General features: G+C 45.4%; 1 protein-coding gene across 1 annotated transcript in view; it reads left to right on the top strand.

Annotated features, from left to right (window-relative positions):
- afap1 (actin filament associated protein 1) overlaps window positions 1-13676 on the top strand; it is a 405203-nt gene that overhangs the window by 360392 nt on the left and 31135 nt on the right. Inside the window, exons 13-14 of the mRNA XM_070871376.1 lie at window positions 9758-9872; window positions 12461-12625. Coding sequence (XP_070727477.1) covers window positions 9758-9872; window positions 12461-12625 — 280 coding nt within the window. The remainder of the gene's footprint in view (window positions 1-9757; window positions 9873-12460; window positions 12626-13676) is intronic.

Below are 13676 nucleotides of genomic sequence, written 5' to 3'. Positions count from 1 at the left end.
CGGCACTGGCGTGGCTCCTGAAACTCATGGGCGGCCGATGACACCATCTCTGCCCATATGCTCTGGTAGACTCTGGGGGCTGGTTTCCCACACCCACCCCGGGTCAATTGATACGGCACGTCTCCACCTTGTGGACCAAGGCAGCTTGCGCCTCGTCTGATAAGCGTCTGGCCCTCTTAGAACATAAGAACTTGAGAAATAGGAGCAGGAGCAGGCCATTTGGCCCCTCGAGCCTGCTCCGCCATTTAATAAGATCATGGCTGATCTGATCATGGACTCAGCTCCACTTCCCTGCCCACTCCCCATAACCCTTTATTCTCTTATCAGGAAGCAGAGAATCGGAATAAACGGGTCCTTTTCAGAATGGCAGGCAGTGACTAGTGGGGTGCCACAGGGCTCAGTGCTGGGACCCCAGCTATTTGCAATATACATCAATGATTTAGATGAAGGAATTGAGTGTAATATCTCCAAGTTTGCGGATGACACTAAGCTGGGTGACAGTGTGAGCTGTGAGGAGGATGCTAAGAGGCTGCAGGGTGACTTGGACAGGTTAGATGAGTGGGCAAATGCACGGCAGATACAGTATAATGTGGATAAATGTGAGGTTATCCACTTTGGTGGAAAAAACACGAAGGCAGGATATTATCTGAATGGCGGCAGATTAGGAAAAGGGGAGGTGCAACGAGACCTGGGTGTCATAGTACATCAGTCATTGAAAGTTGGCATGCAGGTACAGCAGGCGGCAAAGAAGGCAAATGTATGTTGACCTTCATAGCTAAGGAATTTGAGTATAGGAGCAGGGAGGTCTTACTGCAGTTGTACAGGGCCTTGGCGAGGCCTCACCTGGAATATTGTGTTCATTTTTGGTCTCCTAATCTGAGGAAGGACGTTCTTGCTATTGAGGGAGTGCAGCGAAGGTTCACCAGACTGGTTCCCGGGATGGCAGGACTGACATATGAGGAGAGACTGGATCAACTGGGCCTGTATTCACTGGAGTTTAGAAGGATGAGAGGGGACCTCATAGAAACATATAAAATTCTGATGGGACTGGACAGGTTAGAGGCAGGAAGAATGTTCTCGATGTTGGGGAAGTCCAGAACCAGGGGACACAGTCTAAGGATAAGGGGTAAGCCATTTAGGACTGAGATGAGGAGAAACTTCTTCACTCAGAGTTGTTAACCTCTGGAATTCTCTACTGCAGAGAGTTGTTGATGCCAGTTTGTTGGATATATTCAAGAGGGAGTTAAATATGGCCCTTACGGCTAAAGGGATCAAGGGGTATGGAGAGAAAGCAGGAAAGGGGTACTGGGGTGAATGATCAGCCATGATCTTATTGAATGGTTCGAAGGGTCGAATGGCCTACTCCTGCACCTATTTTCTATGTTTCTATGTTTCTAAAAATCTGTTTATCTCCGCCTTAAATATATTCAATGACCCAGCCTCCACAGCTCTCTGGGGCAGAGAATTCCACAGATTTACAACCCTCTGACAGAAGAATTTGCTTCTCATCTCTGTTTTAGATGGGCAGCCCCTTATTCTGAGACTATGTCCCCTAGTTTCAGTTCCCCTATGAGTGGAAATATCCTCTCTGTATCCAGCTTGTCGAGCCCCCTTATTATCTCATGTTTCGATAAGATCACCTCTCATTCTTCTGAACTCCAATGAGTATAGGCCCAAACTACTCAACCTGTCTTCATAAGTCAACCCTCTCATCTCCGGAATCAACCTAGTGAACCTTCTCTGAACAGTCTCCAATGCAAATATATCCTTCCTTAAATACAGAAACCAAAACTTTACGCAGTACTCTAGATGTGGCCTCACCAATCTCCTGTACAGCTGTAGCAGGACTTCTCTGCTTTTATACTCTATCCCCCTTGCAATAAAGGCCAACATTCTGTTGTATATGCTGACTATAGATGTATTCTCTATATAGTCACTGTGTGGTTGCATAAGATGGAGACTTGTTTACCTGGTACTATCAATAAGGTTTACACTGTATACATACATGCTGGCACCACGAGAGAGTGCAACTGGTTGAGACCGGGGGTTTCCTGCCCCAGTGGCTCACTCTGGAGTTTGGAAGAAAGAACCAAGGTCACTACAGTTTGAGTACAGCACATTGTCTCGTGGAGTCATTCAGAAGTGCATTATGGACATAATAACGTGCGACAAGAATAAGGACTTTCATGTGATCCTGGCTACCTTTGGCACACAAAGACTTCGCAGAGGGTGATGATTGGGATGCCTTCACTGAAAGGCTCGAGCAATATTTCGTGACAATGACCTGGCAGGGGAGACGGACACATTGGCGGAGAAGCGCAAGGCTATACTGCTGACCAGTTGTGGGTCCGAGGTCTACCGCCTCGTCAGGGACTTGCTGGCACCCACAAAGGCCATGGATAAGACATATGACGAGCTGACTGAACTAATTCGCGATCAACTTAAACCAAAAGAGAGCATCCTCATGACCAGGCACAGATTCTACACTCACCGCATACCTGAGGGCCAGGAGATTGCAAAATATGCTGCCGACCTCCGGAGACTTGCGGCATCATGTGATTTTGGCATGCACCTCAACGAAGCTTTGCGAGACATCTTTGTTATAGGAATTGGCCGCGAGGGCCTCCTTCACAAGCTATTATCTGCCGACACTACAGTCAACCTGCAGAAGGCCATCAGCATCAGTCAGGTGTTCATGACCTCGACCTGCAGCATCAAGAAAATTATTCATCCTGTGGACTCAAACCCGGCAAGTACTGTACACAGAATGGTGCCTTTCACAGGCAAGACTGTAGACTGTGGCTCTGTCCAGGGCAGAGAGCATAGACCTCAGGGTTCCAGAACTCAGAGTCCGCCGAGGGGTGCTAATCGAGTAACACCATGCTGGCATTGCGGAGGAAACCATAGGACTCACCAGTGTCGGTTTGCTGAGTACGTATGCAAAGCCTGTCACACGAAGGGCCGCCTCCAGCATATGTGTAAAAGAAATATGACTCACCGTCAGCAGATGAGTCAGTAGATGACTTTGAATCCAGCGGGGAGTATGATGATTTGGCCAGAGAGGCAGCTCAGTCCCAAAAAGAAGTGTATGGAGTGTATACCTGTACCACTGATTGTCCTCCAGTGAAAATGGAAGTCGAGATAAACGGCGTTCTAGTCTTCATGGAAGTGGACATGGGAGCGAGCCAGTCAGTGATGAGCCAGGATGCCTTTGAGAGGCTATGGAACGAAAAACAGCCCGAGCTGGTTCCAGTACAGGAAAAGTTGCGCACCTACACCAAGGAGCTGATCCCAGTCCTTGGTAGTGCAGATGTAAGTGTAATCTATAATGGCGTGGTGCTCAAGTTACCTCTGTGGATTGTTGCAGGTGATAGTCCAACGCTACTCAGAAGAAGATGGATGAGGAAGATCCAGTGGAAATGGGAAGACCTTTTCCCTCCAGCAATCGATGTCCCCTGTGCTCAGAGGCAGAGAAAAACATCACCTTTGCTTGGGCCAGGCACCAGAGAACAGACCAGCGCAGCACCTGAGGCACAGACCGTCCTTTATGACTGCGTGGCAATGATCCGACAGGAACGCCCTAAAAGTACCTTCCCGGCTCCAGTGGCAGGACTCCTGGGGAGGAAGATCGAATTCACAGGCACTCCTCCAGCATTTGTGGCAGAATCGTGAGAGAGAAGGATCAAGGCAGTCGACCTTGAGGACAGAGGCAAGATGGCATCCCTGATGCAGCGAGAGGCAGCGTGGCTGAAAAAAAAGATGGCCGCGGCAATATCACGAGGTGCAACGCTGATGGCCCAACACGTGGTGCCTAACAAAGATTTGACTGGGGTAAAGCCAGCAGGGTTCTCTTAAAGGAGACCTGCAACCAACTGAACTTAAAGATATATTGTATGTATGGCAATCAATGTAACGAAGCGATTAAGATTGTGAACAAAATGTTGTTGCGAATTGCCGGTACTATTTCTAATGTACAGAACAAAATGTTTTTGCGAGATGTCAGGAATAGAGTGTCCCCAAAAGTAGCAAGCGAGCGACCTTAAGAGGGTGAAGGCACTGATCCTGCCCCAGGTCTATCCCACGCTGCAGGCACCCAATGGCACTGTTCACCACAGACCCGGAAACGAAAACGGCACCAATACGCGCGGTCGGCCACCATTGCTCACCACCCAGGTGGAGACGGTGCAGCCCCCAGACCCAGTCACTACCTCGGCCATGTCCGGGAGCGAAAGGTCAGAACCAACGAGTTCCCCAAACGGGACCTGGAACAGCCAAGTTCCCAACACTGTTAGAGAGCAGGCAGAAGACTCTGCAGCCCTCAAAGGAGGACAGGGAGGCCACACATCTGTGGCTCTGCCCACCACTAGGCAACGGCAAAGGCCCTGAGTCCTGGCTAGGTGAGTGAACCAAGCCCACCCTGCCAGCAGGGGGCTCAGCGCTGTCATCAGACGACTAGGACCCCATCCAGTTGCTCTGGAACTAGCGTCCTCGCATACCTGTACTGCTACCTCAGTATTGACCATGACTGAACCATGAATGCAATCTACCCAATCCTGGCGCACGACCGTAAAACGTAACGAATGTAAGTCACTGAACCAAGGTGTCATGATACAAACTGTAAACATCTTTTCTTCTTTTTTTCTTTATACTGGCACTGCGTCTGATCCTGTATGTTAATGTAATGAGCCAGCTGCATTACCTCACTGTGGGGGGGGGGGGGGGGGGGGCGGAGAAATGAATGTATGTAACCATGGACACAAACATGGATCACACCCAGAAACCTCTGGAACCTCCACTGCATCATCAAACCATCCAAACTGGTAATCACTACCCAATATTGTAGCAAAAGGACTTGGGGGTTAACAGGGAGAGAGCCAAGCCAAAGCACAGCCAAGGTGCAAGAGCTATTAGCACTTAAGTCTGGGGAGAGCTAAGCCAGAGCACATAGTGCAAAGGTAATTGGCACAAAGGACTTGGGAGAGAGTGATGTTGTATATGCTGACTATGGACGTACTCTCTGTGTAGTCACTGTGTGGTTGCATAAGATGGCGACTTGTTTACCTGATGTACTATCAATAAGGTTTACACTGTATACATACATGCTGGCACCACTAGAGGAGTAACTGGTGGAGACCGGGGGTTTCCTGCCCTGGTGGCAGGGCCCAGTATAAAAGGCTGCACACCATGCTTGTGCCTCACTCTGGAGTTTGGAATAAAGGACCAAGGTGACTACAGTTTGAGTACAGCACATTGCCTCGTGGAGTCATTCATAAGTGCATTACGGACATGATACATTCCATTTGCCTTCTTGATTACTTGCTGTACCTGCATACTAACTTTTTATGTTTCATGCACAAGGACCCCCAGGTCCCTCTGTACTGCAGCACTTTGCAATTTTTCTCCATTTAAATTATAATTTGCTTATCTATTTTTTTCTGCCAAAGTGGATAACCTCACATTTTCCCACATTATACTCCATCTGCAAAATGTTTGCCCACTCACTTAGCCTGGCTATATCCCTTTGCAGATTTTTTGTGTCCTCCTCCTCACAATTTGCTTTCCCACCCATCTTTGTATCATCAGCAAACTTGATCCCTTCATCCAAATCATTAATATAGATTGTAAATAGTTGAGGCCCTGCGGCACCCCACTAGTTACTGTTTGCCAACCAGAAAATTACCCATTTATCCCGACTCTCTGTTTTCTGTTCATCGCTCCTACCTCAGCTATGTCCTGCATTCCCTCAACTTCAATCTCCATTGAAACTCTAATTCAAATTCGAAATAAACTTCAAAATGTCAAAAAATCCAATGCCGGCTGTCACCTCTTGCTCTCTCTGTCTCTCTTTCTCTCCCACTCCCTTCCTCTTCTGGGCATGACCCCTGACCCCAGAATCGCGGAAAAAAGGTAAGTAAAAAAAATATATATATCGCGCATGCGCAGAACGGCCGTTGTTAGGGATGCCAGCCTTACTCGAGGTAAAATGACCACTATCAGCCACTTGCTACATCTACTGCCACCACTGGGAAAAAAAGCCGAAACTAGCGGTTTTGGATACAAGAACATAAAAACATAAGAGATAAGAGCAGGAGTAGGCCATACAGCCCCGCCAGCCTGCTCCTCCATTTAATATGATCATGGCTGATCCGATCATGGACTCAGGTCCACTTTCCTGCCCGCTCCCCATAGCCCTTATTTCCTTATCGGTTAAGAAACTGTCTATTTCGGTCTTAAATTTATTCAATGTCCCAGCTTGCACAGCTCTCTGAGGCAGCCAATTCCACAGATCCACAACCCTCTGAGAAAATAAATTTCTCCTCATCTCTTTAAATGGGCGGCACCTTATTCCAAGATTATGTCCCCTAATTCTAGTCTTCCCCCATCAGTGGAAACATTCTCTCTGCATCCACGTTGTCAAGCCCCCTCATAATCTTGTATGTTTCGATAAGATCACCTCTCATTCTTCTGAATTCCAATGAGTAGAGGCCCATCCTACTCAACCTTTCCTCATAAGTCAACCCCCTCATCTCCGGAATCAACCTAGTGAACCTGTCTCCAAAGCAAGTATATCCTTTCGTAAATATGGAAACCAAAACTGCACGCAGTATTCCAGGTGTGGCCTCACCAATACCCTGTATAGCTGTAGTAAGACTTCCCTGCTTTTATACTCCATCCCCTTTGCAATAAAGGCCAAGATTCCATTGGCCTTCCTGATCACTTGCTGTACCTGCATACTATCCTTTTGTGTTTCATGCACAAGTATCCCCAGGTCCTGCTTTACTGCAGCACTTTGCAACCTTTCTCCATTTAAATAATAACTTGCTCTTTGATTTTTTTTCTGCCAAAGTGCATGACCTCACACTTTCCAACATTATACTCCATCTGCCAAATTTTTGTCCAATCACTTAGCCTATCGAACATCGACTATCACCGGAAATACCCGGTAGCGATACAAATGGAAATTCTAGCCCATTGTATCAGTGTTCCATTGGCATGAGATCAGAAGAAATCAGCTCAGATCTGCAAAATGTTTTCCGCTGTTGGCCATGTGTTATTGAAGCCTGGCCCTGAAAATCGGGTGGTCCGCTAGTCTCCCAGCCTGATTGTTTTTAAGGAGTTTGGAGGAGCACTCCTGTTTCTCCCAGCCCTACAAAAATAAATAAAACTTATATTGTAGGCTCTTCTTTAACTGGATTGCCAGTTGAAACAGTGTGGAGAGTGCAGACTCCTTCCAACTGAGTCCTAGAATGGCAATTCAAGTCCTGTGTATGTCATAGGACCTAATCTGCATATTAAAAGATCCAACCACCTGAAACTGGTGGGTGTTCTGGCCATCTGGTGACAGACCAGTTGCGGATATAGTGACGATCAAACTGTCAGTGGCAACGATGCAGTAAGTTATACTCCGCCATGCTTGAGGCGCTATTGCTCCATTTCCACCAGCAGAGAGGACTCAAAATCTCCCCTAATGAGTAGACAAGTGACCAGATTTACACCCTGTAGAGAATTGCAGCACTATCTGAGGTATACGTTTTATGATTGCACAAAAAGTCAGCATCGTCCTTGAGGGCAGTGGCATGATGCCACATTGAGCATTCCCTCATGGTACACGCTCCACACAGTTGTTCTCAAAATTGCATTGGGGTCCTACTTATCATTCTAGAACCCCAATTTTCATATAGTAATATGGCACCCACTTGATTCAGGTAGGTGCCTGAGCTGCCCAGTCAAAAGCTCCAGAAAATATGTCAGCACAATGGGGTGGTAAGTTCACCACAGCTATTTTAACTCTTCTACTGCCCTGTTTCTGCTGGGCGGGCAGAGTTAAAATTGAACCTGTTGCATTACCAATCCCAATAATGCTAGAACTGACGTTGCATGATGGCACATATATCTAATCGGTAGCCCTTCAGATGAAAATCTCAATATTGGGGGAAAAGGGAATTAAACTCCCTGACCCCCACCACGGAGCAAGAACTAGAAGCCCAACGGAAAAATACAGAATGCAAAAACCAATGGATTTCTGGACATAAGTGCATTAGGCCAAGCAAACAGTGCCCATCCATTAAGCAATAGAACCCCCATCTCCATACTGACTGCAGTTCACCTCACAGGGTACCCCTACCCCACTTCATTTATCCTTTTACTACAGTAACTCCCAAAACTGCATACCACACCACTCGCCTTCCCCCACCAGCTGTATTTCTCTTCCTTCGATGGCTGGTTATTCCATTCTTGAATTCCGCTATTCTTGCTGATCTGAATTCCCCCTCCTCAACATTCCTATCCGCTCCTCTTCCTCTTTTCCTTCCTCTTCCTTCCCCTCTCCAATCCTCTGACCGCTTCTCTTCTACTGCCTTCTCCTTCCTCTCCTCTTCCCCATCCCTCACTGCTCTCTTTTCCTTCACTGTCCCGCTTGCTCCCTAGCCACCTCCCTTTCTCTTTCACCTCCTCTCCCCTTCCCTACCTCCCCCCCCAAATTTATCTTCACTTCCGCCTCCCTACCCTGCTCCCTGCTCCGCCCATTGGTTCCATTCGTCCCAGTCTCGAACCTGCTCAAATTATGCTCATATACAGTGCCAAGGAGATCATCTAATATATACACACAATGTACTTTAGGTCTGTGATTTATCTATAGAATGTGCTGGAGCAGCTGAACAATTCCGACCCCTAAGTTTTTTTTCATACGTACGAGGTGGTGCAGGAATAAAAACAGAACATGCTGGAAATCTCAGCAGGTCAGGCAGCATCTGTAGAGAGGAAGCAGAGTTAACGTTTTGGGTCGATGATCCTTCACCAGAACTTATGGCAGGATTTGTCGCTTGGTGTCACATTTTGTCTGATTACACTCCTGTGAAGCGCCTTGTGTTAAAAGCACTATGTAAACCCAAATTGTTGTTGTCTTGAAGAAGATTTCAGCAACTCGCTCCATAATCTCCAAGAGGTCGGAGCTTGAAAAAAGTTGTGAATTCACATAGAACAATTAATTGTAAAATATTGACAAAGCTATTTATAGCAGCAACTGCTGACACAAATGTGTGGACAAATAATGATGGTATAGGTTAGGGACAGGGAGTTTTAAAATAGTATATAGATCACTGACTTAGCTGACAATCCCATTTTAGTAATCTTGTGCACTTTGTTTGCACATCACTATAATTTTCTGAGTACGCGCTGATGTGAGGGAATGTTTTCTACTGCAGATATGCACTTGAAAAAAATAAGGTAATTGGTTTTCTGATTAGGAAACTGCTATTCAAAATTCAGTTTCCTAACCAGGAAACCAGTTTCACAAAGACCAGAGTCAAAAGAGTAAGGACAACAGGTGTCCTTCCCTAAAGGACATTACTCAACTAATTGGGTTTTTATGACCATCCAACAGCTTCATGGTCACCATCACTGACACTAACTTTTTATTCCAGATTTAATGAATTGTTTGTTTTTTAAATTAATGTTGGTGTCTATTCATTTTCTTTTCTGTTTCTGCTACTCTATATAAGTATGCAAAGGTAATGCACTCCCAAGCCTCAGCTCGTGATAGTCTCAGCCAGTCACTAGTTAGGCGGTGCAAGAGATTTTCCCTCCCCTTCCTTTCCCATCTCCCCACCACCTTCCACAGGAAAATTCCTGGCATCCACTCAGCATGTCCTCACAACAACATGACTGAAACTCAATGAACAAACAGAAATGCACTCTACTGTTGCCATGGTGTCACTGGGTATTCATTAATGGATGTTTATTTTCTTTGTTAAACTAGGCAAAAGGAAAGAAAATGCCAACAATAGTAAATGGTATGACAACAAAGCAGAAGGCCGGAAACAGTCAAGTGAAAAAAGCAAATCCTAGCACAAATATTAAACGCGCTGCATCAAGTAAGTGCTTCAGATTTTATAGTGTAACATACCATACATAACCAAAAAAATTACCTTGCAAACCAGTGTTACCTATTACCTGTTTTACAAGAAGTTCTGCATGGCAATGATTTACAAATGTTCTAGTAGCTTGAGCACATCACCGTGTTTGTTCCCTCATTGTAAATAATTAGAATATATTTGACACCAAAACAAAAATACAATGGCCTAGAAATTCGACATCGCTAAAAACCTGCTGGTGCCACCGTGGGCCACTGTTAACGGCCGCCGAAATTGATGGCGCTGACAGGACCGGTAAATTGGCGCTGGTTGCTAATTAACATTATCGCAGTGCTAAACTCACTGTGTAAATCTGGTTCTCATGGCGGTAGTCCCGGCAGCCAGCCCAATGTAGCGTCGCCATTGCGTCACTGCAGCAAGAACAGCCTTCTCTTAAAGCAAGGCTGTCATTTCAGAAAGCATTTCAGTCCCTTAAAGGGGCACTGCCATCTAAAAGGAAAAAAATAACAATCATGTAAAAATAGGCAGTTTTTAACCCCTGCAGCTGAACTGTTTTCTGAAAAAAATTCACATTAAAAAGAATTCCCAAATGCGAATCTTCATCTCTTAAAACTGAATTGCCTTTCACACCTAAAGAAAATGCTAAACGTGCTTCAGCACTAACACACAGCACTAGCAAACCAGGAAAGGACACCCATGGTCTTGCACACAGCACTCCAGCTTTGTGCAGGGGGTCAGCACTGCATAAGGGAATGCATAAGGGTGATTAGTTGATTTCTTGATGTCATATTGGATGGATAGATGTATAAAGTTGAATAGGAAAGTTTGCTTTGTGGTGGCTTTTATTTCAGTATTGTAGCCATTGTGATGGTCGGTAACAGAGGGGAAGGTAAGGTGTGGGCCGAATTGGGGAATTGGGGTTGTGGTCATTGGTACCACAGGCAGATGATTCGATCCCGGATATTCCAACCAGAAGAGGGCCGTTTGGGTTGCATCCTTCTTTCTGCTTCCTCCTCTTTTGCTTTCTCCTCTTCTGCATCTTCCTCTTCCCTCTGTGAGTAGATTCTGTAAATCTGAAGTAAAAGCAGAAATGCTGGAAATACTCAGTAGGTCAGGTAGCATCTTGATCTGAGACTTGAATTCTGTTTCTCTCTCGACGATACTGCCTGACCTGCTGAGTATTTACAGCATTATATGTCTTTTCAGAGACCTTCCTTTACCATCCAAGACCTTGCAAACATTCAGCAGCATTCCCTGTGCACTTAAAAAAAACTTTTAACATGTCTTGACTAAGCCACTATTTCAATAAAATAAAAAACATCCAGGCCAAAAGCTTAAATGCAAACTTACCTGAAAGATGTGTGTGTCCTTTTTAAGAAGTGCTGACAGCATCTCTGTCAGTCTGCTGCACGCTCGCTTCTCAAGGCAAGTTTAGGACCCAAGTTCAGTGCTGAGGTCCAAATTCGCAGAGCATGACGTTAGCGCCGACTAACGTCATGCTCTTTATATTTGCATGTCTAGGGCCAGCACTGCCGAAGGCCCTCACCAATTGGCAGCCACCAAGTCCCGTGCCAGACAAGGGTGATAAAGTGGTGGCCGCCATTTTTTGCCAGGGTTGCTGCGCTAACTTGTGGCAGTAAGGTAGGGAATTTCTGGGCCATGACTTTTCTTTACATTTAAAGTGGGCTGTTCTGCGATTGATACCTGAATACTACAGCATTGCGAATTTTCCATAATATTGTCTGCACATTTTCTCCCCATCCTCCTTCACCTCCAATCCTTTCTGGCCACAGGTCCACAGGCACCAGGGCACCCTCTATTGCCTTGCCTAAATGATCATTCTTTATGTGTAAACCTAGCCAGTGAATGTTGCAAATTTGTTTGACCAAGAGGAACATAACAGCCAAGATCAATCATGCCCTCTTTCAGTGACAATGCACGAGCACTTTTAGCGGGGTTGTGTTGCTTTGTCTTATGACATGGGTTAGTAATTGGTTGGGAAGTTGGAGACTGATAGTAGAAATGAAGGGAATGTATTCCAATTGGCTGGATGTGATGAGTGGTATTCTCCAGAGATCTGTACTGGGGCCTCAACTTTTCACCATACATATCAATGACTTGGATGAAGGAATACAGAGATGTATATCCAAGTTTGCAGATGACACTAAGTTAGGAGAGACAGTAAGGAGCAGGAAGTTACAAATGTAAATAGACAGACTACGTGGGCCTGAAATTACAGTGGTTTTGACAGTGGACGCTGTCAGAAGCCTTCAGAGCAGACTGTTTTGGAGTTGTCAATGACAGACTGCAACTTCAAGATTTCTACATGCTCCTGCGCATGTGCCAAATCCAGAAATTGTGGTCAGTTTCAAAGGCAGAATGGCGGCGATCGCTACCAGTTCGCCATCATCTTTTCAGCAAATTCTGGGCCAATGTTGTTGTTTAATAGCAACTATGATCAATAACTCATTTGTACCTGGGATGTTTACAAGTTATTGGAGTTGGTATCATTTGGTGGGATGTTTTTGATACCACTGCTTTGCATCTTCAATACAGAGACATTAAAAGGCTGTGGGATTAATTTACAGATGCTGATCAATATAAATATGGTAAGAATCGTGTGGAAGCTGATGCAAAAAGATTGCAGACAAAGGAGGAAGAGATGAAAAAGCAGAAAGAAATCCTACGCACCCGCCTCGCACAACTGAGAAAAGACAGGAGGGAGCTCAGAGCAGCTATTGAAACATGTACAGGTAGTCATTTAAAATCTAATTTTCTATTAAAAGATGCTTCAACTACAAACTGTAAGATCTAAGATTCTGAAATTATGTTATTGGATGATTGACCCTGCAAGAAAACTTTAACAAATCTAGTTGATCCTAGTTAGTGAGGACAAGTGAAGTTCCTGCTGAATTTTGACCCCATCCTTAGCTGAAATCAACCGTAGCATTAGCATTCTGATTTCTACCAAGTCCTACTTAACTTTTCACATTCTGTATTTGAATAGATAGCAGCACATGCATTGTGTCACTCAATGTTGACTCTGGGTGAGGGGGTGACTTTCATCTCCTAACATCCTGATTACATTTAAAGATGGGATGGCAACTGGACCAAAACAGCAAGTGGAATGGAAGTGCTGACTTATTACTATATTCTCGCCTGTTCCAATTTTTGGACGGACTTCAAACCAGGTGGCCAGAGATCCTGCTGGAAACAAGCGGCAGCTTCATTAGTTTATAGTAATCAAGCTCAAATGGCCAAATTACAACCCACAACTCCATTTCTGTCTCCGCCCGCATTGCTACTGCCAATCACACTCTCAAACTATAGGCATAACAGAATGGGAGGTGTCCACTTCCAATGCTATTTGAAGGAATCCTCAGCTGCTCCCGAGTAAGACTGGAGATCAGTTTGGGAAACATTTTGCTTGTATTAGAAAGCATTTATTTGCTACTTAAATGACTTCAAAGTGCTTGTCATGGCTTTAGAACATTCTAAACCCACAAGGAGAATCTGGTATCATTTCTTCATGTGCATCCATCTGAGAATTCGACTCTGGCAAGAGGAGCAGGAGGAAATAACACACAGAGATGTAGTTGGAGGCAGAGCAAATAGAGCAGGAATTCTTACCCACCCAACAGATTGTATTTACCGAGGAGAACATGCCTGCAGCTCTCTGAGGAACCGTACATAAGAAGGCTGTGCTTATCTGGAGAAGCTGCTCGATTTGTATCACCTGTTGCAACAAGACCTGTAGCTGACTGCCACAGCTAGCATAGCTTTGTCTGTTCTAGTCGAGGTCAG

This window comes from Pristiophorus japonicus, chromosome 2 (genome assembly GCF_044704955.1).
Source record: "Pristiophorus japonicus isolate sPriJap1 chromosome 2, sPriJap1.hap1, whole genome shotgun sequence".
NCBI lineage: Eukaryota > Metazoa > Chordata > Chondrichthyes > Pristiophoridae > Pristiophorus > Pristiophorus japonicus.
Note: the sequence above shows the minus strand (reverse complement) of the source record. Positions and strands in the feature narration are given on the sequence as shown.